This window comes from Schistocerca nitens, chromosome 3 (genome assembly GCF_023898315.1).
Source record: "Schistocerca nitens isolate TAMUIC-IGC-003100 chromosome 3, iqSchNite1.1, whole genome shotgun sequence".
Lineage (NCBI taxonomy): Eukaryota > Metazoa > Arthropoda > Insecta > Orthoptera > Acrididae > Schistocerca > Schistocerca nitens.
The window spans coordinates 853,905,953-853,931,697 of NC_064616.1; the positions used below are offsets into that span (position 1 = coordinate 853,905,953).

A 25,745-nucleotide genomic window follows, 5' to 3' on the forward strand; every position below is an offset into this window, starting at 1 on the left:
AGAGGTGCTAGCAGTGTACCTGTTGGACTGGCCGGAAGGTGCGTGTCGTCAGGTTGCAGGCAAATGTAGACGGGAGCTGGAGGCGACAGCAAGCCGGGAGACGTGAGCGTCGACATGGCGCGGCCTCACCGCATGCCTAGCCTGCAACGAATGAAACAAAATGATCATATGGGATTATTGGCCGTGGGTTGCTCGGTCGCCTCTTACAAGACATTCTACTTGACGCCACTTCGGCGACTAGTGTGTCGATGAAGAGGAAATGGAACGATAAGGAGAACATAATACCCAATCCTCGAGCGATGAAAATCTGACCCGGTCGGGGATCGAACCCGGGATCACGACATACAGTGGCAGCGACATCAACCAATTTTTGTCTCTTTTCTTTCGACACGTTTCTTTGTCGTTTTCCGTCTGTGGCTCTGTGCCACATACCATTGATAAAAACTTCACTCAAATTGTTTTTGTTACCGAAGACGCTGAGCTACCCGACAGGCACCACTATTGCACCGGTACACAGTCATCTCTCCGCGCGCCAGGGGCATGCTGAGGATAACAACTACAATGCGGCGATAAAAATCTCTTATAGTCGACACACCTCCATTCCACTTGTTTCGCAGGAATTCTGCTGTTTTTGCTTATTATGAATCTTCCAGTTTACCATCTAGTACAAAACTTACCTACGCACAAAGGTACCGAAAGGAGAGAAACTAGTTTCAGTAGACACGTTACAAAAATTTCTGAGAGAATGGTAATGCGCTTATGTGTACTGAATTTTTAAATTTGTTTGGTAAAGAAAATACTGAATGTAAGAATTCCACAAAGACTTTACAGATGGTTCCAATCACTGAGCAGATCGAACGTGTAACGGAAGGGAACTCTCAACGAGCAACGACGGTGGGTAAACTATAAATCGTTTATACGAACCTGGGAGTTCTACGTCTTCTTTCTCAAACGTAAGCTTTTTAGCACAAAATCATCTTAATCTTCACTACAGGTAATAGGCATGGGTCCTTTAGGGCAGCCATCCTTTTCTCGGTCTTTCAACACTACTTCGTCCTCGTAATTTGTAGTTCCTCATTTTGACAGGCAGTCTTTCATTCATCATTCATATGTTCTTCACATTTGTTCTATTATCTTCAGTTTTCAGTCTAAGGCTATTCTAACGTCGCTATTCCCAAGTCTTTTGATGTAACATTACCTCTGATGTCTAAATGTGGCTCTCTTCTCGTCATCCTGTGACCCATCATTCGCTTCCACATGATGGTGTAGGTCCGCCATTGTTTTCTAAAATTTCAGCCTTGTTAGTTCCTGTTTTTTTTTATTTTTAAGTATATGTTTACTGTACTTGACATATAGCCGAGTACTGATAGCTGTTATTCTAAATCTTTGCTCAGTCGTACGTAACGTCGTAGTCTAAGTAATTAAGATGATTAACTTCTCAGTATTATTAGGTTATTCGCAACAATTTTTGTTCTTTCAGAGTATTTTCGGATAAATGCCACAATATGCGTTTCCTTCAACAACATTTCATTTCATATTCCTTAAAAATTTTCTCCAGAACGCGGATTCCTATTTTAAGGTTGCCCTCTTTTTCTGTCAGTAGTACGTGATCGCCTGTATACCAAAGGCATATTAAAACTGTGAGTGCCACGCGGGATTAGCCGAGCGGTCTAAGGCGCTGCAGTCATGGACTGTGCGGCTGGTCCCGGCGGAGGTTCGAGTCCTCTCTCGGGCATGGGTGTGTGTGTTTGTCCTTAGGATAATTTAGGTTAAGTAGTGTGTAATCTTAGGGACTGATGACCTTAGCAGTTAAGTCCCATAAGATTTCGCACTTTTTTTTTAACTGTGTGTGTGTGTGTGTGTGTGTGTGTGTGTGTGTGTGTCTAACTTCAAGCATACACCGATGGAAAGTTATGTAGTTTCTTAAATTACTTCAGACGAATGCGGCAATGGTTCCTTCAAAAAAATGCCATCCCATCACTTTCACCATGATTCACGTAACTCATCTAGTGCCCCGTCTCCCATGACCTAGATGCGGAAATGACTTAATCTCTACATACATATGCACCGAATGTCCTGCATTATCTGGACACTGCAAGATTGTTCAAACCACTATACTACTGAAAGGAAGACTGAGTATTCTAATGGGGCAGCTTGTCCATAAAGACATGAAGGTCTCGCAGACGTAATTATGCACATGTCGACTCCTTTTACGATAAATTTCCATCAGTGTTGGCAGTGTGATTTGCAGTCGTTACACAGCTGAGCTACGCGGTTCGTAGCAAACTGCGCGTCCATCGGCGATTCACGGAACTGACAGCGTCCTCCACTTCTCTGGAAGAACCGTGTCCGGCTGTCCGGAGGCTCTCACGCTCGGCAGCGGGGACCTAGTGGCGAAACCGTCATTTCGTTTTGGAGAAACAGAACGTTTCTGCCCATAGCTCTGGCAAGTTAGGAGCCATATAAGTGAATACAAATGACTGATTTCTCTCAAGAGATCGGGGTCGGAGAAACTAGCAAGGAGCCGCGCGAAACTTGACAATCAGTGTGGGCCTTATTAAGGAACGGGCAGCCGGAGGACGCCCACGTCGCCAGCTGAGGTGGTAATCAGCGCCCAGCCCGCGCGTATTATCACCTAATGGCGCCTAAAAAAAGAAGGCTCCACCACGGCAAACAATGGAATTGGCTCTTATTAGACAAACTGATATACATACGCTGATCGGAGAGGGGACGCGGGAGGGAAACAGCGACTAAAAAGCGGTCTGTAAATGTGTCGACTGTATATCTAATCAAAACTGAGTATACGCTGTAAGGGGATTTAAAATTAAAATAGAATAAAGAGAGGAGGCGATTATGCGCAGCGGCCGCGCGAATGCTTAGCCGATTCCTAATCCCTCGCGAGACCGCGCCGGCAACGACGCTGATTGTACAGTTAAACAGATTCAGAGAGACTGAGCGGGGGAACAATGGAAACCTTTGCCGTGCGTGAATAATATACTAAATACGACGGAGATTGCAGCTACAAATATGGAAGTGCCTCGGTCTGCTGGGGACGAGATGATGGCCTCATTGTGAGAGGATCGAAGCAAAGAAAGCAACAGAAGGTGCGGTAGTGAGTGGGGGGGAGGCAGCTGAGCGGCGCTCAGAGAGGAGTCACGACGTGCCGTTAATAACCCGCCGCCCCGCCGAGCGCACTTCTCTGCATTTCGGCGCCGGCGTCCGGCGTCCTTCCACGTTTCCCCAAATCTGGGTGTAAATTTCCTAGCTATCGCCCTTCACTCCACCCAACGGGCGAGAGAAGAGAGAACTTGCCACGCACACAAACAAATCTTTCCGGTATGATCACCTCCCACAACACTGATAAGGGTATTTGTTGAAAACGTACTTATTATTTACCTGGTTGGTGTACTGGTTAAGACGCTCGACTACCGCTGGTGGGGAGCCCATTTCGAATCATCGTCCAGCCACAACGATGTAGGTTCTCCGTGCTTTTCTAAAATGACTTCGGCGCATGCCAATACAATTCCAAGACAGTGATCTCTTTCTTCATTTCACGTAATGTTAAAATTGCATAGAAATACTTCTGCTCAACAGTAAACAAAATTGAACAATTCTTTCACCAGTTAGGCTTTACACAACAAATCATATGACATCGAACTACTACGCATTATCTCGCGTCGTACAACTATTTTGTGGGTTTCTGAGAAGGAAGTATATTCCGAAGTTTAAGTTTCACGGATAATAAATATCGTTTCTAAAATGAGAGATAAGCATATAGCTCACAATATACTTGGCTTTCCGACTGCGTCCGTTCCGTAGGGTTCTCCAGAAAAAATTTAAATTACTCTCTGGAAGAAGTTGCTCTCCCTCCATTTGAAGCCTTTCGTTACCTATATTTCTGTCGTAAAATTCTTATACCGCACATAAAATGGCTCTGAGCACTATAGGACTTAACATCTGAGGTCATCAGTCCCCTAGAACTTAGAACTACTTAAACCTAACTAACCTAAGGACATCACACACATCCATGCCCAAGGCAGGATTCGAACCTGCGACCGTAGCAATTGCGCGGTTCCAGATTGAAGCGCCTACAACCGCTCGGCCAAAACGGCCGGCTATACCACACATATATCCTTTCAGTTCAACCTACGCTGTCTTATGAGAAAGCTATCTTGTAAATCATATTACAAATTCAACGAACCTTAGTGTTCCTTCCTATCTTATACCACGAATTATTAACAAACGTGTTAAGCAGTATCTTTGCTCTGCTGTCTTCTTACGCTCGCCACACGTGCGTGTAAACACAGAGTTCTCTTTCACAGGCCAGTCCGTGGTTCATGTAAGTGTTCAACATCAAATCAGCACCAGTTTCGTCTTACTTGTTACTTTTTCACCTTCATAATTACTTCCGTTGTCACACAGTAATAAATTACCGGCGTCTCTCCGGCCTTTCATGCATTCATCAATTACGTGCTTTCTCTGTCATATCTTTTTGTTTTTCTCGTTAGTTGAAACGTTTAGGCCATATAATGCGTTATCCGAGATAGGAACTGCCCCTTTTTTCTCCATTTTGCAGTTTCTTGCATTTTTCAACCTTTGCTCTTCGAAAAGATCTTTAATGATAATCCATTCCACTTTGCTATCATTACCTACATTACGTTTGGATATTGGAGTTTTCATAGTACGCCGTCTGACATTTCAAGCATAAAGATTGTAAATCCTCATCGGGTCCTGTGTTTGTTATCCTTATAGCCAGGAACAAGTAGGGAAGAAGAGCGGATAAAATTCATTTCAACAGTAACGGATGAGGGCACTATCAATAAAAGAAACTACTCTTTTTTAATTTGAAGAGTCTATCCTTGAGATGAGTGTCAGAAGTTCATAGATAAACCTTCGAAGTGCCAAGCATCATGAAATCGTTCCTTTTCACATCGTGACTGTCACACACTTGGAATAAAATTTACGTATACTTAAGTTGACTAATTATATTGCGCGCCAAATGTGTCGGTTATGAAAGTAGAAGCGCGATACGATTGGCGGGTGTATGGGTAGCCCCTTCCCGGTGGACTCTTCCCATGTAGGATATTAAAATTTATATATGGGAGGCGATGCGCTATTGTATGCAGCTACCTGCTCGCCCTACAACAGTTAATAGCTTGTAAACGGCAGCGCCACCAATGAAAGCTTGCCGTCGGCATTAAAGCCGATCTCTCCGCGAGCTGCCAGCTGTTGCGGAAACCGCAGCCGCACTTAAATGCTCGCATTCATTCTCCCACACAAGTCTTTTACTATAAACACGTCGTGCGGCTCTTCTGAATAGTAATGTCCCGCCGGCAGTGACCCGAGCTCAATTCGGACAGCTACGAATGAATCTGTGAGCAGAGGACACCCAGTCAAGCTCAACCAGCGCTGCAGAACACGCTTTACTTCTGACGTCGCTACCACAGTGTAGACTGACATTCTGGAATGAAGTTCTGGTTAAACACGTACGCCTATGGTTTTCCTTGTTTCTAAATGAGATTTAGTGCTGTGTGCGCCTGTTCCTGGAAAAGATTAAACGAGCGAGGTGGCAGTAGAGAGGACTCAACTAGCACGCGGAAGAACGGCGGCTCGAATACCCGTTCGGCAATGCAGATATACGTTTTCCTAAATCGCTTAGTGTAAACGCTGACACGGTTCGCTTGAAAGAACGCGGCCAATTGCCTTTATCAGTGCGTTCTACTTCTTATAACATAAAACATTTTTTTTTACGTAAATACCTTCTTCAAATGGGAGCTTTAAGAACTGCTGCATGTTTAGGTGCAGGATTCTGCTGTAGAAACAGCAACTAATTTGTGGTGTCGTGAAGGACGAGGCAGCAACCTCCTAGATGAGGTAGTTGACCGTAGTATCGCGGTAACCTTAAGACCTCGTGGTAGCCGGTTGTAGAGCTTTCTGCATTTTCGGCGAGTGTCCTCAGTGCAGTCTGACATTTCTACGGAACACTACACCGTGCTCTATAGATGGTGACGCCAGATTAGCCTGTTTTTGTTGCATTTTCTGGAAATATGTATTTGTGCCAAGTACCGTTTTTAATCTCTCCAATACTTTTATTCCATATCCACCCATATCAGCACAAATACAATATGTCACGACACAAGCAGTCATTAGATTTATACAAGAGGTTTAACGTCCCTTCGACGACGAGGCCATTAGAGATGGACAAGTTCGGACTGGGGAAGGAAATACGCCTTGCCCTTTTCAAATGAATCATCCCGGAATTTGCGAAGCTGTTTAGGGACACTACGTAAAACCTAAATCTGGACAGTCGGGTGGGGATTTGATCTGCCGTACTCCATAATGCGTGTTTTGAGTCTTACCTCTGCGCGCATCGCGCTCGATACATTTACGCAGTTTGCACAATATCGACACGCTAGGGAGAGGCAATAATTAGTAACGCGTCCACTAAGCGCTAACTCAGGCAAAACTAATGAGATTCCGCATTGACTTCAGGCTGTGTTGAGTTTTGGAACTGAGTATAACAATAAGCTAAAACATGTGATATTATGTAAAATGAAACAGTGATCGCTGCTAGTACATCATCAAAACAAAACAGTCAATTGTTATTTAAGTTCACAGTTGCTGAAGACGCATATACGATTTTTGTAATTTCCTCCAGCGTGTGAGAGTGAGGAGATTCAAAATGAGATACAAATGCCTTTCAAAGGACACAACTTAGATTGCAACCTTTTATGATGATCTGCTTGTTTAAAGCTATCACAGCCTTCGTACTAGGAACAGTTACTGTATTTTACGGCAACATGACTGCACCTTTGCCTTCGTCTGAGAGTTGAACTTCTCCATAATGGCGCAGAGGCGAGCGAAGCATTTAGCACGTACTGTCACGCCTGCATTGCCCACACCTCAAGGACCGCGTATTTGCAAGTAATTACTAATTACTGACCGCTAGTTGCTTGTTAACGCGCTCCACCATTTGGCCACAGTTCCGCCCCGGTTGCGTTTCTGCGAACGGTAGCGTAGGTGTAACGCAGACCGGAGACTTCCAGACACTGAGGGCTTGTTGGAAATGGCTCACAACGACACACTAAAAATACCGCTTAAATCACTAAAGCTGTTGAAATTTCATATCTTATGTGTGCTATTTCGATTTCCTTTTTCGCTCTCTGAGAAGAGGCAGCAGTAACAAGAAGGTATGCGCTACCAGTGTAGCCGTTCGATGTTAACATATATTTCGGTATAGATCTCTGATCAGAAATGGGGTATTGCAGAATATTCTTGACAAATCTTTGCAGTAAGATCAACCAACTTGGAAAAAAATTATGTTTTCGAACACGAAACTTGATGCTCTGCTCTCTCTCTGGAACATTAGAGTTCAACGCCTCGTCTACGGTGCTGTCACTAGTATCTCAGTTGAATGAGGATGCGGCAGTGTCCATATCAAACGAGCCAGCTCAACATTCGACATTTAGAGAAATAAGGAAAACACTAAGTCGGGAAACTAGAGAAGGGAATTAAGTTTTTTACCACTTCAGTCCTTTGTGTCTCCTCCGGAAAAGTTATTTCTACCAGACAAATGAAGAATGATCAGTTTTTGCTGACAAAAAAATTTGGCTGGATGAATGGAGTGGAGTTTGCCCACGACAGGCGCAGAATAATATGTGAAAATGAGATAACATATAATAAATTATTTCTTCCCTTGTAAGCACTTTCCTGTATGAAAAATAGACCTACAATCACATTGTATAATTTGTGACCAAATGAAAAGGAGACTACACTTGTTTGTAAAGAAATTTTAATAACGATATTATAATTACAGTTCATGTGGAACAGTGCAACTATACGTAGCACGTAGGAAGAGAGTGGAGTTCTAGTGCAGAAACTCTCAAGTTGCTGACGGACCCAACTCTCCACTATGTCCTGCATTTCCAGGTAACAGGTGAACCTCCAACATTTCAGAGATTGTTTAAGAGACCAAAGACTGCGAGTCACATGGGGAGATATCGGTACTGTAAGGAGGATTTTCCAAGCTCGAGGGTCTTACTGGTGGCCACATGAGGCCTAACGTTGGCCTGGAGATGCACTATCCCATTCGAGAGCTTGCCTTGCCCCTGTGCTTGTTCTTGATGGCCTGTTTGAGCCTCACCAACGTGTTGCGAAACTGCCCTGCATTAACTTTTGCATCCCGTGGTAGTCAGTCGATGGTAGGGGCTCTTCTTCGTCGAGAAAGGAATGAACATCACTTTTCCGGCCTTCGGGGCAGAGTGGGCTTTTTTTGGAAGAGGGTTTGCCTCCGTTTGGAGGCAGGGTCGAAGTGCTGAAACCACATTAACCACATGCCACCAATAGCAGCGGCCGGAACCGCGCTGCTGCTACGGTCGCAGGTTCGAATCCTGCCTCGGGCATGGATGTGTGTGATGTCCTTAGGTTAGTTACGTTTAAGTAGTTGTAAGTCTAAGGGACTGATGATCTCAGATGATAACTCCCATAGTGCCCAGAGCCAGTTTTGAACCAATATGAGCAATGAGATCCGTTCGTTGCTTCGCGTATCTCAAGAGATGGGTCAGGCAAAAACTCATTCATGCCGTCTTCTGATTTTCTGAAAGATGCATGGGCACCCACTGCGCACAAACTTTGCCATAAGGAAGCTTGTCGCGGATTATGTGATGCACAGTTCCTTTCCTTATCGACAGTTCAACAGCAATGTAATGCGTGGTGATGCGACGATTCGTCCGTATGAGCTCCTCCATAACGAAATCGTGGCACTGGCGATGGTAACGTGCGCCCGTTCGGGACACGGCATGTCCTTGATGTTTACATATCCCGTCTCATAACTCTGACACAACCAGATTATTGTGCACCATGCGAGGGACTGCGCTCCGTACAGCTCTTTATCCCGCGATAAATTTAAGAAGTCTGTTCCCCATCTGTGCGAAGAAATTGGGTAACCGATTTTTGTGCTGATAGGGAGAAATCCATCATGCAAAGAACTGCAGAAACAACTCGCCAGAAATGAGGAAATTGCTGTGAAGCCGTTAACTCCACTTGTGCAACAGGAAATACCCACCATCATGCCATCTCTCGGGAAACATATTCACCAACTGAGATTACATACAACGCCACTACAGCGAAGATACCTTTTCAATTGAGCATACCTTATACATTTGGTGCTAACTCAGGAATATCTCACTCAATTAATTTGTCCGTTAGTACCTTCTGTTAATGTAAAGTAAGAACGTGCTGTCGAACTGAAAATTAGCAAATGAGGATCTAATTCTGTATTTGTTTTGTAACATTTATCCCAAAATCAAAGTCTGATCAAGATTTTTTTCACAAAAGAATGTCTCGTTGCTCGTCACACTGAAATATTACGATTTCTAAGATAAACATAAGACAGAGCGTAACAAAATAAAGAGCGGGATAACTCACTTTACGGTGTACGTAACTACTATTAACCAACGTTTCTACATCATGCTCTCATTTCACTTAACAGAAGGTATCGGAAGAAATGTTCAAACGATTTACTTTCTGTGTTGGGTTCGCTTCACACTCGCCGTGTTTTCATTTACACGATACAGGAGCAGGTGTATTATTATGATCTTATCTTTTTGATAAATTTCAAAGTACTTAATATTCGTATAAGCTGCAGCACTGTAGCTAATGGTATACATATTCTTTGAACAAAAATATTTTAAGATCTGACATCTCAATCTCATTCTTCACCACCGCACGCACCAACATCGTCTGTTGATCATGAAAAGAGAATCGCTTCAAGATATTCGCTAACAGCAAATATTTCCACCAATAAGTTCCCGGACTAGGTAGATAATTTACCAAAAAGTCATAGTAGTAGTAATCAACTCATGAAAAATGGATTCTGCAACGGACAAGCTTATTATGCGTGGCCCTCTTACTCACTGAACGTTGTGAAAAATTTTGCCCTTCAGCTAAAGAAAATACTGAGATCTGTCGGGATACAAAGCAACAGAAAGTCAGGTAATTTGCAGACTCGAGGCTGAACAAACATCAGCACTCATGTCTTCCCTCCCACGCCCGTATACGATATAATCAGCTTACTATTCAGTGTCACGCGCTAGAAATCAGCTGCCGATATGGCCAACACCATGTACGTACGTAAGGATCCATTGCGAGCTTCCTTACAGATACGGCTGCTATCCTTCCGACATGGCACACGCAGTCCTGTGACGACTTTCCCTATTGTTCGTTGGCACCATAAGCGTGCTCTCAAGGAAACAAGCATTCCACGAGGCAGTCCGCGACTCGCATAGCCAAGCCTAACGATTTCGTACGCAACGCGTGACGTCCAAATTTATAGCCGCGTAACACAGGCGTGTCGGATTTTGAAAATAGCGTATGTGTCGTCCCCTAGTCCAAGCTACGGACGCCCATTTCTGACTGTCATTGCTAACGTTGTCAGCGCGAAATAAGTGAGTCACATGGTCGATGCCAAGCCCTACAGTCCAGGAATTGCATTGTTCGTACACAATATGGTCTCCGATGCCATTTTCCCAAAGACATTTTACTATAACAGTGACATTGAAGATGTAACGCGCCGTAACGGGTCGAGAGATCGTTACCGTATCGCCAGCCAGAAAATAACGAGCATACACAAACACGCCGATAAAAGAGAGAAGGGTAGAGTATAGAGCGTCATCGGTATTGTGCTCATTAGAGACGGCTGGAAAAGATGCGCAAAGAGAGGCGGATGGAAGGAATCGACGGTCGCCTTGCCAAACGTCTCATACACGCATATATTGTAAGAAATTGAGGGAAACTACGGAAAGGTTAAGAAACATGGAGCCTGGAAGGAGATTCGATACGGGTTGGTACAGAGAAAGAGAGAGAGAGATGAAATGTGTTTGCTCCGGCGAAAATGTCTCATTATTCGTGACGTCCGCTCCCGGTAATTGAGTGGTCAGCGCGACAGAATGTCAGTCCTAAGGGCCCGGGTTTGATTCTCCGCTCGGGGACTGGGTGTTATGTTGTCCTAATCATCATTTCATCCCCATCGACGCGCAAGTCGCCGAAATGGCGTCAAATCGAAAGACTTGCAACGGGCGAACGGTCTAACCGACGGGAGGCCCTAGTCACACGACATTTATTTTTATCATTCTTGCCGGCCGCGGTGGTCTCGCGGTTCTAGGCGCTCAGTCCGGAGCTGCGCGACTGCTACGGTCGCAGGTTCGAATCCTGCCTCGGGCATGGATGTGTGTGATGTCCTTAGGTTAGTTAGGTTTAAGCAGTTCTAAGTTCTAGGGGACTGATGATCACTGATGTTAAGTCCCATAGTGCTCAGAGCCATTTGAACCATTTTTTTTATCATTCTTGACTATTCCACGACACTGGTTAATGTAGCGGTAACCACTTACATGAGATTCCAAAATACAGACACTGACTCGTAATCATTATATCAACAAGTACCAAACGTCTTGACTTGTGCCTGTTCGTCGAATTAATAAGGTGGCATTTGACAGAGAATAATTCCATGGAAGAATAATTGCCCCTTACGAATGCAACATGCCTAGGTCCAGAAAATAGGACAGGACAGCACGCCTTCTTTATATTACGATATTTCACTACGTCAAAATTGTCTGCAAAATAATTACGACGTAGTGCACACGTTGTTAATTTTCCTGAATATAAAGAGTCGTTCTGAATTTTTCAGGTTGGTTTCCGGTAGTTTCCACAGGAATTTTCAAGAAAGTGAGACTTCCGTCCTTATTTCTGCTCCTATTACTCAAACCACAAACATTATAAGTTTCAAACACGTTAATGTAGGGCACCAATCGATAACATGATACACTACAATCTGCAGTTCTGTGCGTTCGGTTCAGTATGTGTGTCACTGGAGCTCCTCATACACTCTTTGCAAAACGACATGGATGCTTGTGTCTGATCATTTTTCTTCTCAGGCGACCGGAAAAGATGTTTATAAAACCAATCTTCCCCATACGCACTCAGGAGGTAAACCTGAACGGAGAAGTTTGACACAACATACCGCGCCGATATCATCACAATGCAGAGGAACGCGCCATCCAGAAAAAGGAAGAATGCTCTATCTTCAGTATTAACTGATTTCGCTGCACATCATAATCTCATTCAGTATCATGCAGAACATTTTTCAGCTTATTAATAATTAGTTTCAATATTTTCACTGTGGCATCAGCACAGAAGTATAAGAGGCAGTCAAACGAAAACGAGAAAAATGAAAAAGTAAGTAAACTTTTTATTATTTCAGAAGTAATCACCATAACTGTTACTACATTTTATCCCGCTGTTAGACAAGATGATCAACGTCTTGGTGGAAAACGTTTGCAGTTGCCTACGGAACTACGATCGTACCCAGGGGTGCACCTTGTCGTCCAAAGCAAATCGACAACCACGAAAGTCTTTTTTCAGGGCTCCAATATATGGAAACCGCATACTGAGAGATCGGGACTGTATGGGGGATGTGGGTGGGTCCACATGTTACCAAGGTTGTTTCCAGTACGCTGCAGAAGTTCCGCTATGAAGCCCTAACACATCCTTCATACAGTCCCGATCTCTCCCCATGCGATTTCCATATTTTTGGAGTCCTAAAGAATGACATTCGTGGCCGTCAATTTGCTTCTGGCGAAGAGGTGCACGTCTGGGTACAATCATAGTTCCGTAGGCAACCACGAACATTTTTCCATGAAGGCATTGACCGTCTTGTCTCATAGTGGGATAGAGGTACCAACTGTTATGGGATTGCTTTTGAAATAATAAATAGTTTACTTATTTTTTCCATCTGCCTCGTTTCCATTTGACTGTCTCTCACACGATTCAGCTGACAATGTTATCCCTTCTTTCTCTTATTATCAATTTAACAAAATATTAGACACATTCCCTTACCGAGCGAGGTGGCGCAGTGGTTAGCACACTGGACTCGCATTCGGGAAGACGAAATTTCAAACGCGCGTCCGGCCATCCTGATTTAGGTTTACCGCAATTTTCCTAAATCGCTTCGGGCAAATGCCACGATGGTTCCCTTGAAAGGGCACGGCCTACTTCCTTCCCCATCCTTCCCTAATCCGGTGGGACCGATGACCTCGCGGTTTGGTCCCCTCCCCCAAATCGACCAACTAACCAAGTCATTTCCTTCTACATTTATGTTCCTGATTCTACCACATAAAACAGTAAACAATGCATCGTCATGTACACACTCAACTGAATACTTTTCTAATGATGACGATGATGAACGATGTAGCGATTATAAACTGTTAATCTTTGCGAAGTGGGCTAGGAGATTTCTTCCAGGGTATTTCATCAAAAAATTCGTAAACGTTATGGAAAATGACGGATCCGATCATCCCTTTAACCATCCTCATTGGACCACTAAGGCATACTTAATAAGTTATGTATCAAGGATATATCGTAATATTTATCCCCTAACTTCTTTTGTTACTCAAAGTGAAAAGGTAGTTTCCGTGAAATTTCTATTTAATATTGGCCTAACAAATCTTTTCTTCCTGAAAACAAGTTCACCGTAAATTCAACAAACCTTAAACTAGGGCTGCAACATCAGTTTGAGAAATGGGAGTAAAACCATGTGCTCAGCTACCTCAAGAAACATAAAGGTGAATGCAAGAAGCAAGAGAGAACAGTCTATTAATAATTAGAATGTGCCACCTGTGCGTCAACTTCCCACGTGCAGTATGCCACCATTAGTATCCATAAGGTACAAATACTGTGCATGTACTTCTGAGCACCGCAATTAGACAAAAAATATATCCACCAGCAAATTCTATCATTCGGTTACCCATAAACTAGAATTTCAGTTCGCTATTTCGTCATTTTATTATGCAACGGACCCAAGAGCAGACACAAACGAACAGGTCCTCGTAGCAGACACCATGGCTTTGCCCTGAAGCACAGCAAATTACCTTCGGTAAAAAGCCTCCGCTTACACTGCAGCGGCACAAAGACTAGTTAGTGACAGAGGTAAGCGCTTCATAACTACAAACATCCCTGGTAGCGAACCCATCTCCTGTACTGTCAAGGATCCGTAAATGCAGCGCCTGTTTTACTGCGCGAGATAAGGGATTCCTGGCTTAGTCACCGGATAGCACAAAAAGACAGTGGCAATTAACGAGGCACAAAGTTTATCATACTTACCAACTCCTCTTCCTCCACTTCACAAAGGTGCTAACCGATAGTCACATATTTGCTGTTACCCAAGTACGCGTTGCGCTACTGTACCAGGTACAATTATTGTTGAATCTTGAAGTTTGAAGGATTTCTGAACGTGTCAGTGATATTTGTTTAAACCTCTCTTTATGCTCGACTTAGACATTCGAGAAGATCAGAATGTAAAACAACTTCCAAAACAAGCTCTTGATGGGCGTCACACTTAGATTCCATCTTTAGCCTCATGGCGAATGCCTCTGCAGTACAGAACGCCTCTAAATTAGCACAGAACTGCTCTGTTCCCCTCCCCTCACTTGACAAGCGCGCACACGTACACACTAATATTTCTGTGTAAGCGTGTACGGTTACCACCGAAACCCTTTTTCTTGGTACTTTCTGTTTTTATGTCTCGGTTTACATCAAGAACGGCAGACATTTAAGCGGTTTTCCTTGCGCAGTAATTGCTCCGAAATTTCGGAGCAAGTTGATTGCAACAGTCGTTAAGAACCGTTTTATTACCTTAAATTGCTGTTGTACAAGTTTTCAGGGCAAAATTCTTGAGTGATTAGTATCCTTGAACATTTCGATAGGTTTGCTTCAGGTCAGGTGATTTTATTCATCTGAAGCAATACATGTAAAGCTCTTTCTAGGAAACAACGTTCTTTTACAAAATACGAACGAAAGGGGCGCATTTAAAAGCGACAGCGGGAAGTAACAAGTTTTAGCAGCAACTATCCGCTCTCTCTAACAGTAAAAAAATGAAGAAAACCGGTTCGAAACACAGCCTTACGGTGTTTGTTTACAGAATTTTCTGTGTCACGTGCCGTTCTGTATTCTTTGCTGTTTTCGATTTATCGATAGCACTCGAACAGAGACTGATATTCTTGAGTAATGCAGGGCTAAGGCCGTTTCCGAATTAAAGCCCAGTAACTGAAAAGAGATCCGTGAACATTAGTTACCAACAGAATAGGAGATGTGGTATGTCGTTTGTCATTACCCAACGTGTGCGCATAATGCGATTTACGCTGTGCACAGTACGCTTTTGTTACGAGTCCTCTTGACAGTACAAATACTTATATGGATATGTCCGAAAGAACAGACACCATTGATGACCTGCAGCCGCCTAGAACGAAATTAGAATTATATTAATACCTTCAGCTGTTTACGGGCGCTGATCTATATCAACGAGGACAGGCGAAAATGTGTGCCCGGACCGGGACTCGGACCCAGGATCTCCTGCTTACATGGCAGACACTATCCATCTGAGCCACCGAGGACACAGAGGATAGTGCGACTGCAGGTACTATCTCGCGCACGCCTCCCGCGAGACCCACATTCTCACCTTGTATGTCCACACACTACATTCGTAGTGTCCCACCCCAACACACTCATTACTTGTGGAAGACATTCTTACCAAGTCCCGTAAGAGTTCGGGGAATATGTGTGCATCCGCACAGAAGAAGAAGGTCATGGCCGGTATTGCCAGAACGATATACTTATATGGATATGGTGTCTGTTCTTTCGGACATGTCCTAGCAACAAAAAACCAACGTCATATTATGGCCCCCGTTGTCCGATGCAACTTTTGTCCCACAAACTTTTCAGCTACTACCATACTTTCGGAGTTGTTCTAGATGGCAACAGTTAGTGGCTCAACCTGTGTAGCTGGTCCCACGCATGGTCTATCGTGGACAGACCTGAGAATCCTGTTGACCACGGGAGTACCTCAACATCATGCAGACATTTCAAAGAGACACGTGTCTCGACGTGCGGACGAGCAAGGACCTGTTGAAAAATGGCACCAGGAGGCTGTCGCGACGCAGGTTGTCCGTCACGTACCTCTGTGCAGTCAGTGTTCCCTCAATCACTACCAGCGGTGGTCTGAAGTCGTACCAGATGGCTCCCCGCACTATGAAGTCAGTAGTAGCACCGCTTTGATTCTCGAAGTCACTGCACGAATAGGACCTTCACCCACGTCCCCGCCATACTCATCGACTATGATCATTCGGCATAGTGCAATTCCGCAGTTCACCACTGAACTCAATGTGACGTTATTCATCAGCAATCTATGCTTCTGGTGTTAAAGGCAGCCTACGCGTGGACGGTAGTTCCCTTGTCCCGCGCCGGCCGCGGTGGCCGAGCGGCTCTAGGCGCTTCAGTCGGGAACCAAACGGCTGCTACGGTCGCAGGTTCGACTCCTGCCTCGGGCATGGATGTGTGTGATGTCCAGAGGTTAGTTAGGTTTACGTGGTTCTAAGTCTAGGGGACTGATGACCTCAGACGTTAAGTCCCATAGTGCTTCGAGCATCTGAACCTTGCCCCGCTGCTGTCTAATCCGGCTGCTGCTAGTCTCCGACCAGTGGTGCGGGATGACACAGAATTTTGCAGGGAATCCATTACTTGTTACTGGAAAGCAGGCGCAAATGTGAAGGGGTTACGACGTGCTTGGAGTACAACACGGCGATCCTCCCCTGCAGTGGCCAGACGTGGTCGACCGAAACCTTGATGACTAGTGTGCCTGCCCTCACAGTCCCATGCAGTCCAGCATCTTGTCAATGTTATATACCAATGACCCATAAATCTGGATACTGCACAATTCTACCAGCCGGCCAAAGAAAGATCAGCAATAGGGCTCCTTTCAAACTCCGTTAGATGTGGATAACGCTGTCTCACACGAATACGCGGCATCTCCGTGTCCCTGGCGGTGATCACTAAACATTTGACGCTATTCACGCTCTATAAATTCCCTACCAGGACTGGTAGTGACACTAAACACGTGCAACACTAATGCACACTGGTGGCCCTTCTACACGTCACAGAGAAATGCAACTCTTTATCATTTACATACTCGCCGGTGGTGTGAACGTGTACGAAGTTACACTGACATTCGACCGTGACTTCGCTATGCTTCACTTTTTTAGCAGGTAACGTACACTGCTCTGCAAAACTTACGGACGAGATAGATAAAGTAACAAAAAATTAACAACTCAGTGGAAATGAATGAAAGCCTGGGAGCATGTTGCCAGATGCCTCCCTGACTATAGCGCCTGAGTTCACACGGGGAGAATCGTCGGGAAACTGGAATAGACTGATTGTGACGAATGTAGTCCAGGAGTTTGGTATTGCTCGCAACTTTGTTTCACGTGCACGGGGAACATTCCGAACCACAGGCACTGATGCCCGAAGCAGAGGAGGTCGACCACTGTCAACTACAGCAGCAGATGACTGCCACATAATGCAAAAGGGAAGGGACCCACGACAAACAGCGGGTGCAATTGCATCCACATTTAAGAAGCCTGTAAGTCACGTGATCTCACGCTCCACAGTGGCGCGGCGACTGCCTAGGAGTGGTAACTTTGTCCGACGTCCAATACGTTGTGTTCCGTTGACACCTGCAAATGGGCGGCGTTTGCGACGGTGTCATGAGCATAGCGACAAGACCAACAAGTGGTCGCGTACTTTTCTCGGATGAGAGAATATTCAGTCTGGGTAGTGATTCTAGACGTGCCCTCATATAGTGAGAGGTGGGAACACTTAATGCACCCTGGAACACTGTCGAACATTATCGCTTTGGTGGTACACTTGTTATGGTGTGTGGAGGCATAATGTTGTTTAGGTGTATTGACCTCCAACTCTCGGAGCACGTACTTTCACAGGTCACTATTATTGTGACACTGTACTCCTCCCAACGTGCGTCTTCTCAGGGGTGCATTCGGCCCTGATTTCATTTTTATGGGTGAGAATGCACGACCACATCGAACAGCGCAGGTGAAGGAGGTCTTGGGACGAGAGGATATTCGGCGTATGGACTGGCCTGCCCGTTCCTCCGACTTAAATCCCATTGAAGACGTGTGGAATGAGTTAGGGAGGTGTATTGCAGCACGACCAGATGCACGTAGGACCATCAAGCAGTTGTCAACCGCTGTGGGAGAGGAACGGAATGCCCTACCACAACAACTCCTTACCAATCTTGTGGCCAGCATGGGAGCATGTTGCAGAGCATGCACTGACGTGCTTGGTGATCACACACCCTATTAAGAACTATGTTCCGCCTTTTGTAATCTCCAGGGGACCATCAAAATTGGCTGTGACTTTTGTGTGATTATTGTTTTGAATAAAAGCGTCATTCCTCTTCGTCTCATTGCGTATTTATTTCAGTTACCTTCTGTACCAGTTATTTCTACACGTGGTCCAAGTTTCATCGAGCTACTTTATTCGGCAAAAAAAAGTGGTTCAAATGGATCTGAGCACTATGGGACCTAACTTCTGAGGTCATCAGTCCCCTAGAACTTAGAACTACTTAAACCTAACTAACCTAAGGACAGCACACACATCGATGCCCGAGCCAGGATTCGAACCTGCGACCGTAGCGGTCGCGCAGTCAGACTGTAGCGCCTAGAACCGCTCGGCCACCTCGGGCGGCTTTACTCAGCACTGACACGTCAAGCGGAAGTTACTTTCGTCCTTACGTTTTGCACCCCAGTGTACATATTCGTACATTTCTTATCATCCCACGACATTCATTTCGGCAGCAGAAAAGACTACTGCTATATTTGCCCACTCACATATTCCAACATACGACGGCAGACACATCCACTTGTCCTCGTGAGGGGAAACTCCCTTCATCGAATACGAAATTTGAGCGTCCGCTGGAGCAATGGCAGCAGCCTGGCGGCTTTAGGACTAAATGGTGCCGCATGGACGACTCGGCATATCGCTCTGCTAACTGTCGAGCGCGAAGAAATGCAAAATTCCTCCTCGCTCGCGAGATCCGCATTGCTGCTTGCAAGGACACAGCAGATACTGCGCCTGGCTCGGAGAAAACACGCCTATAAACGCGAACGAAATCTATTTAAGTCAGTCGAGGCAGCTGACAACCTGTTGCTCGAGACTAACGAGTTCCTTCTCTTTTTATTCCTGCTACCACTGACTTTAACGAAAATGTTCTAATGGCGGCGCCACTCGGAGAAGCTTTACGAAGAGTAACTCCGGGTGACCAAGTCACTTTAACATGGAACATTTAAAACATGCAGACTGATTAAACCTGTGTGCAGGACTGGAATTCGAACACGAACTCTTCTAAGGTCCGTCCCACTGCCGCTTACACGAAAACCGGGTTAATGTCTCATGTGTTCCGAATTCACTTTCCAGAAGCAACTGAGATACAATGAGCACAACGAGGTAAATCCCTCATAACAGTGTACACATAACACACACGTTTCTGAGCAAGATTAGACTGCAGGACAACACGCAAGAAGCACCACAGATGTGTTAATACAGTGATACACAAGGAACGAGTACAGGGACAAAAGAACTGGTAATTTGTCAGGCGTTCCTCAATCGACGAATAACCGTTACGGAACAAAAAGAGGAAAGAAACTTAAACGGAACGGCAACTTGGTAGTTACCGTGTCACACAAAACTCAGCGTTTTCTAAGAGAGTTTCATTCAGGCCCTCTCGGCTAACTACCGTACAGAATGATCGCTTTTATACGTGAGGTTGGGTGCAACAGGGAGGGCAAATAACACTGCTATTTGTTTATAAAATGCGACAGGACCTTGGCAGAATGGTTCAAATGGCTCTGAGCACTATGGGACTCAACATCTTAGGTCATAAGTCCCCTAGAACTTAGAACTACTTAAACCTAACTAACCTAAGGACATCACACACACCCATGCCCGAGGCAGGATTCGAACCTGCGACCGTAGCAGTCCCGCGGTTCCGGACTGCAGCGCCAGAACCGCTAGACCACCGCGGCCGGCTCCTTGGCAGATTTCTCGCTTTATTGTTCATTGATGGCCGATCTGCGCTTGTGCTCCGTCTCGAATAACCTAGTTAGCGACGATATCCTTCCCATTCTCCCACAACCGAGTAGTATCACTCGTACTGGCTAGCAGCACTCAGGCCGACCGAAGTGGCCGAGCGGTTCTAGGCACTACAATCTGGAACCGCGCGACCGCTACGGTCGCAGGTTCGAATCCTGCCTCGGGCATGGATGTGTGTGATGTCCTTAGGTTAGTTAGGTTTAAGTAGTTCTAAGTTCTAGGGGACTGATGACCTCAGCAGGTAAGTCCCATAGTGCTCAGAGCCATTTGAACCAGCAGCACTCACTAAATGAAAGCATATTAACATCCCCCTCCCCCCCACCCAATTTTCCTACAACGAACATCCAATCAATTAACATCCCCGACTACATTCGCGGATACACGGAAGAAGACGTAAGACGATTGTTTCTGAGACATGCTGGTGTGTTCCCCAACAGGACACGTTTTGCTAACGATGCGTACGCAGTCTCAGCATAAACAGAAGCTAGAAGGTGAAACATATTTTCTCCAGCAAATCAGCGGCGAAGGCCGATATTTGGAAACCAGCTCTTTCGCAACAGAAAAGGACAACACCTGTGGTTAGGTTATAAGGATAGTAATAAATACACTGGAACGAAAAACGTGAGTTCATTCAAGGGAAATTCCGCAACAAACACGTTGAAAGAAGGGAAAAAAAGGGTCGCTGACGTCTGTCCCTGCCGTTGCAGCAATTATTCAGGAGTATCTTACATTTCCACACACTAGTTATTAGCAAAAGTTAGCAACAGAATTGATAATATTTTATGTAATATAACAAATTTTTAATGTGATGAGGATACTGTGTCATCCCACTGAGATTGTCATGCCGCGCTTGTTTAACTGAAAATAACTTCATACCGGTGAAGAAGCCCGTAATATTCAATTACTAAAACGTATAACGGCAAAACAGAGTAATGCAACAGCCCTCAGACACCAAAGAACTGTGATGCGATTGACGTCGGCGCGGGAACAGCTCATCATGCGTCGTTGTGTAACTCTTCCATTGCACTCGGCGAAACCATACGCGATGCGTATATTAGGCAATTCTTCTTCAATAAACCTATTCGCAGTACTGCTGTGTATCGCTGTAAATGCAGTACCCACGCTGCCGGATAAGCACTAGACAGAACCGAGCAGTACTGGATGCAAACTTGGGGAAAACGAGGTAAGGAGGGAAACACTGTTATCAACAGTAGGTACGGTGAGCGAATGTAAACGAAACACACTGTGCATACCGTCGACATCTGCATGGTTGTGCACTATCTTCAGTGCAATACAGATACAAAGCTAAATGCGGCAAAAAGTGAAACGAAATACAACGAGCCGCCGGAAATCGTGGGTTTTTTATCCCAAAATACTCAGAAGGTATGCCTGGACAACCTTTGAAAGTTTTTCAGTGGAGTTCTGGTTCACCCTGTACATTGAAATTAGAACACAGAGTGGGAGAATACTATAGCTGGTTGTGAACATTAGTAAAGAAATGATGAAGAAATGTGATGTGGGATGGGTTCACAGCCCTCGTTTAATTATTAAACCTGTCGTTTCCGCCTACGGTTCTCCAAAAGCTATTATTTTTTATTTTATTTATAAACTAAAAATAAAACAATTTTGGACAACCGTAAATGGAACGCACCATGTTTAAGAAATGATTGCCGGACGCGGTGGCCAAGCGGTTCTAGGCGCTACAATCTGGAACCGCACGACCGCTACGGTCGCAGGTTTGAATCCTGCCTCGGGCATGGATGTTTGTGATGACCTTAGGTTAGTTAGGTTTAAGTAGTTCTAAGTTCTAGGGGACTGATGACCTCAGAAGTTAGGTCCCATAGTGCTCAGAGCCATTTGAACCATTTTTTAAGAAATGATAAAGGCTATACACGGTGATTCCGTGTCGACGTTATTAGACAGGAGGCAAGAACTTTGATTGGACTGGGATAGGGTAGAGTGTGAAATCGGAGGGTGGCTTGTTAAAAAAAAAAAACCATAACGGGGTCTCCTGAATTGATTTAGAAAAAGTATGGAAAACGTAAGACAGGGAATCTGTACCCCGTTCTTCCCGAGTGTATCAACCCTTCAGCCAACTCGATCGGCAACGTGATTTCAAATCTAATTGAAACACAGCAGTAATACCTTATCTTAAGTTGCGTGATTATTTGATAACCACATGGGATTATCAGTAAAAATCACAATGGGTTTCTTTTAAACATAGGAGAATGAGTTAATCTTAAGCATTTAGCAGTTACTTTAGGGGCTACCGAAATAATATTGCGGAACGCACAAATTATTGTAACCTTGCAAAGTAATGCTGTGTTTATGACACACAAGTCTTTGCTGAGATATCAGATCAATAGTTTTATCTTCCAGACCAATGGGCGTAGTCTGTCTCGGAAGTATATCCTCATGTTCTCCTCTGCAAATCCAGAAACCTGACCCTGACCTCTGTCCAGAGAGGCTGATTAACCACATAGGGTGACAAAAGAACAAAAATCGTGGTAACGTAATTTATACAACGCAGTGTTGATTAAAGGCACGAAAGCGCGCCCATAAACTGTCTAAATATTCGAGGGCAAACCGGTCACGGAAACGGAAACTTTGGAAACAATTAGGCCGATTCCGAGTCACGCGTTCGGAGGCGAGTCAAAGTCAAGCGCTGCAATCGGGCAGGCCGAGTGCGCAACACGTCCTGCCCAAATGGTAAGCATTCGCTTGCGAAACCTGGCACAAAGAAAAGCCTCACATCACAAGTGCCAACGCACCTATTTGGTGTCGGGCCCGGGTAGTCGGTCAACGTTCTGTAATGTGATGAGCTGGCAGCTAAAGTTTTTCTTTCGAAGACTGCCTCCGTATTATGCTGCTGATGTGCGAAAACTAGTGACGAAATTCGCTGCCGGTAGCGCGAAGAATCCCACGTCTAGACTTCGATGTCCCTTCTAGCCGCTTTAGCAAAGAATCAGAGGGTAATTGGTTGTGATTACGATATAGTATCAGTATTCAGGATACATCGGCCGTCTTAATGTGTGGTTGGCGAGATTTCTGTAAAAAACTTCAGATGTATGCATCGATAATTTGAGGTCGTCGAATAAAATGATATGTATAACCTTAAGATTCTTTGAATATATCGCATTACATACAGCGGGTTGGTATTACATCAGTTATGCGACTGTTTCCGTAAAAATTTCTGAGTGTCGCATCAGGATATAGGACCAAAATGTGTTACAAAATTGAGCAATGTTTGATGCTGAAATATTCGGAAAACTACAAGCACAATTACTTCGGACTGCCCTGTCTGATATGGACACACGACACCAAGAATTCCATGAAGATCGATCAAAGTTTAACGTTCCGTCGTAGGTAAGGGAACCAGTTCTGTCCTATCATTCGTCTGAAGCTATTCAGGGTAACCACATAAAACACAGATCATGACGGCCAGACGTGAATTTTAAGACTACAGAATCCAAACTACGACGTCGTCTTACCCACTGCAACTGCAACAAATTTACGCAATTCCAGCAATCTAACATGGCGCAGTCTCCATCGCTACCATGAATTTTATCCATTGCAACTGATTTACGCTGATGATGCTACCTTCTCTGAAAACATATTTTTTTGTTGTTAAAGCTGACTGTTATGGTACAATATTACCTAGAACTAAATTCCTGACGTACAGCATAGGTACTTTTGCCTTTCTTCTGAACTGTGCTTTGTTACTCTTCGCGATGTACTGACAAATAATGTTTCCGGCGTTTACGTTGACAATGGTAGAGCTTTCATGGTGTATGATAATCATTACTAAAGGGTTTGTAGCAGCAGGCACCTCACGTAACGTCTTATTTTATACATCTCCTATTAACACCATGCCGAAGTGACGATCTTTTAACACAAAACTAATCCTGACGTAGGTCGTCAAACCTGATAACCGCCTTTACAGAAGTGTCAAAATGCCAGATATTTATCATTTCTCAGAATTAGATACAAATAAATTTTAAAAATCTTTTACAACTTCACAATGGCCGAGGCAAGATATTCTATGTACACTCGATTGTTTTTGTCGGACACGCGTGCTGTTTTCTGAGGTAGCCACGCAGTTGACGTTGCACCGAAGTCCGGTCGCTGTTGCTGGCGCCGGAATATTGGTTTCTCGTTAAAACTATGTAATCTCGAGGGTTGCCATTCGATCTGCGCTCGCCGTCAGACTGCGAGTAAAGCGCTGCGCTTAATGCATCTCTCCGGTCGCTGTCATTTGCGGTTTTGGAAAGGTGCGTTCTCTCGAGAATCTCTACCTCACTTCTACTGACACAGCATGCCCGTTTTAAAAGGGTTATATTCACAGTATAAAAATTATTCCGGCCGTACTCCTCAGCACAAGTAGTCCGAAGCTTACGGAGTACACGACTTTCAGGCGATGGACAATTCCGTCATGATTTCCTATAGCATCCAGATCGTATGATCTGTGCTTCTTGAGCAAAAGTTCACTGACGTCTGAGTAGGGAATCGTATGTTTCGCAGAAATCGGATAAGCCATTAGCGTCGAGCAAATCGGGGTATAGAAACCTTTACCATAAAGTTAGTACCGAGAAAAGAAGCACCAGCTTCCATATTTAAGACCTTTCTGTAACGCCCTACATGGTTAGAGATAGATCAAATACATAGTTGTGTTTGGCTCCACATACTTTTGTGAACTTCATTTTCAAAAATGAATTTTTTGAACCAATATCGTTCAACATTAACCGCCGTCCACTTTGATGACACTCATCGCATAAGCTGCTCCTTGCGTGAACTTTTCTTTAAAAAACTGGCTCAAGACGGCAAATGCAACTTCTCCCATTGATTTTTAAATACAGTGCTGCCTGTCTATTGCATTTCATTTTATTTTGCGACTGAAAATTAAAATAAAAATTGGTAATGAATATGAGCTCTTTCTTCTCCTCGATAAAAATTTCCAGAATTATCCGGACCCCTCCTAAAATTACTTGTTGATACCTGCCCTACACTGTAATATGTAAGTGACTGTAGAAAAAAGTATCTTAATGTACCACGCTTCTGACTATACAGGGTGGTCAGAAACAGTCTGAAAAGCCTGTAAGGGTGTTGTAGGGTACGTTTACGTTGTGCTGAAAAAGAACTGTTCAGAAAAAATTCGATACCTTGCGCCGTTTCCGGGATAAATAGCACCGAAGTTAGCCTATGAGGCCGCTGCGCGCGCAAATTCAAGCGGCCCGCCAGATACAATTAATGTCAAATGTTCTCATAGCGTAGAGCGCAGGAGACTGCTTAGCCTTTGGTTCGGGTTCGATTCTTACTACAGTACCATGTCCAATTTTTGTATCGCTTTCTTGTTCGGTTTTAGGAAACTTAACGAAGAACGCGTTTGGCGACCATCTCTGGCGGCCCACTTGAATTTGATCGTGCAACGGCCTGATTGGCTAACTTTAATGTTAATTAACTCGAAAACGGTGCATCGTATCGAATTTTTTTGTAAACAATTATTTCTCTGCACATCCTACCCTACACCACCATTACAATCTTTTCAGACTATTTCTGACCACCCTGTATACGAGAAAACTGTACCGGAGCGTGGCTTACCTCCAGCTAGACATATTTTGTCGGCAACGCCCTTAGCAATTAACCACCCAGATAGGCACCACGGACCAACTGAAAGGTCCTAGTTGTCGCTGTCTTCTCTTCACAACGCTGAGGCTCAGCCACAATGCCACGGGTCCTACATCTCCAACAGGATC

At 44.6% G+C, this 25,745-nt stretch overlaps 1 protein-coding gene across 1 annotated transcript in view; it reads right to left on the reverse strand.

Moving 5' to 3' along the window:
• LOC126249451 (uncharacterized) overlaps positions 1 to 25,745 on the reverse strand; it is a 243,854-nt gene that overhangs the window by 113,590 nt on the left and 104,519 nt on the right. Inside the window, exon 3 of the mRNA XM_049951105.1 lies at positions 20 to 141. Coding sequence (XP_049807062.1) covers positions 20 to 116 — 97 coding nt within the window. The 5' untranslated portion in view covers positions 117 to 141. The remainder of the gene's footprint in view (positions 1 to 19; positions 142 to 25,745) is intronic.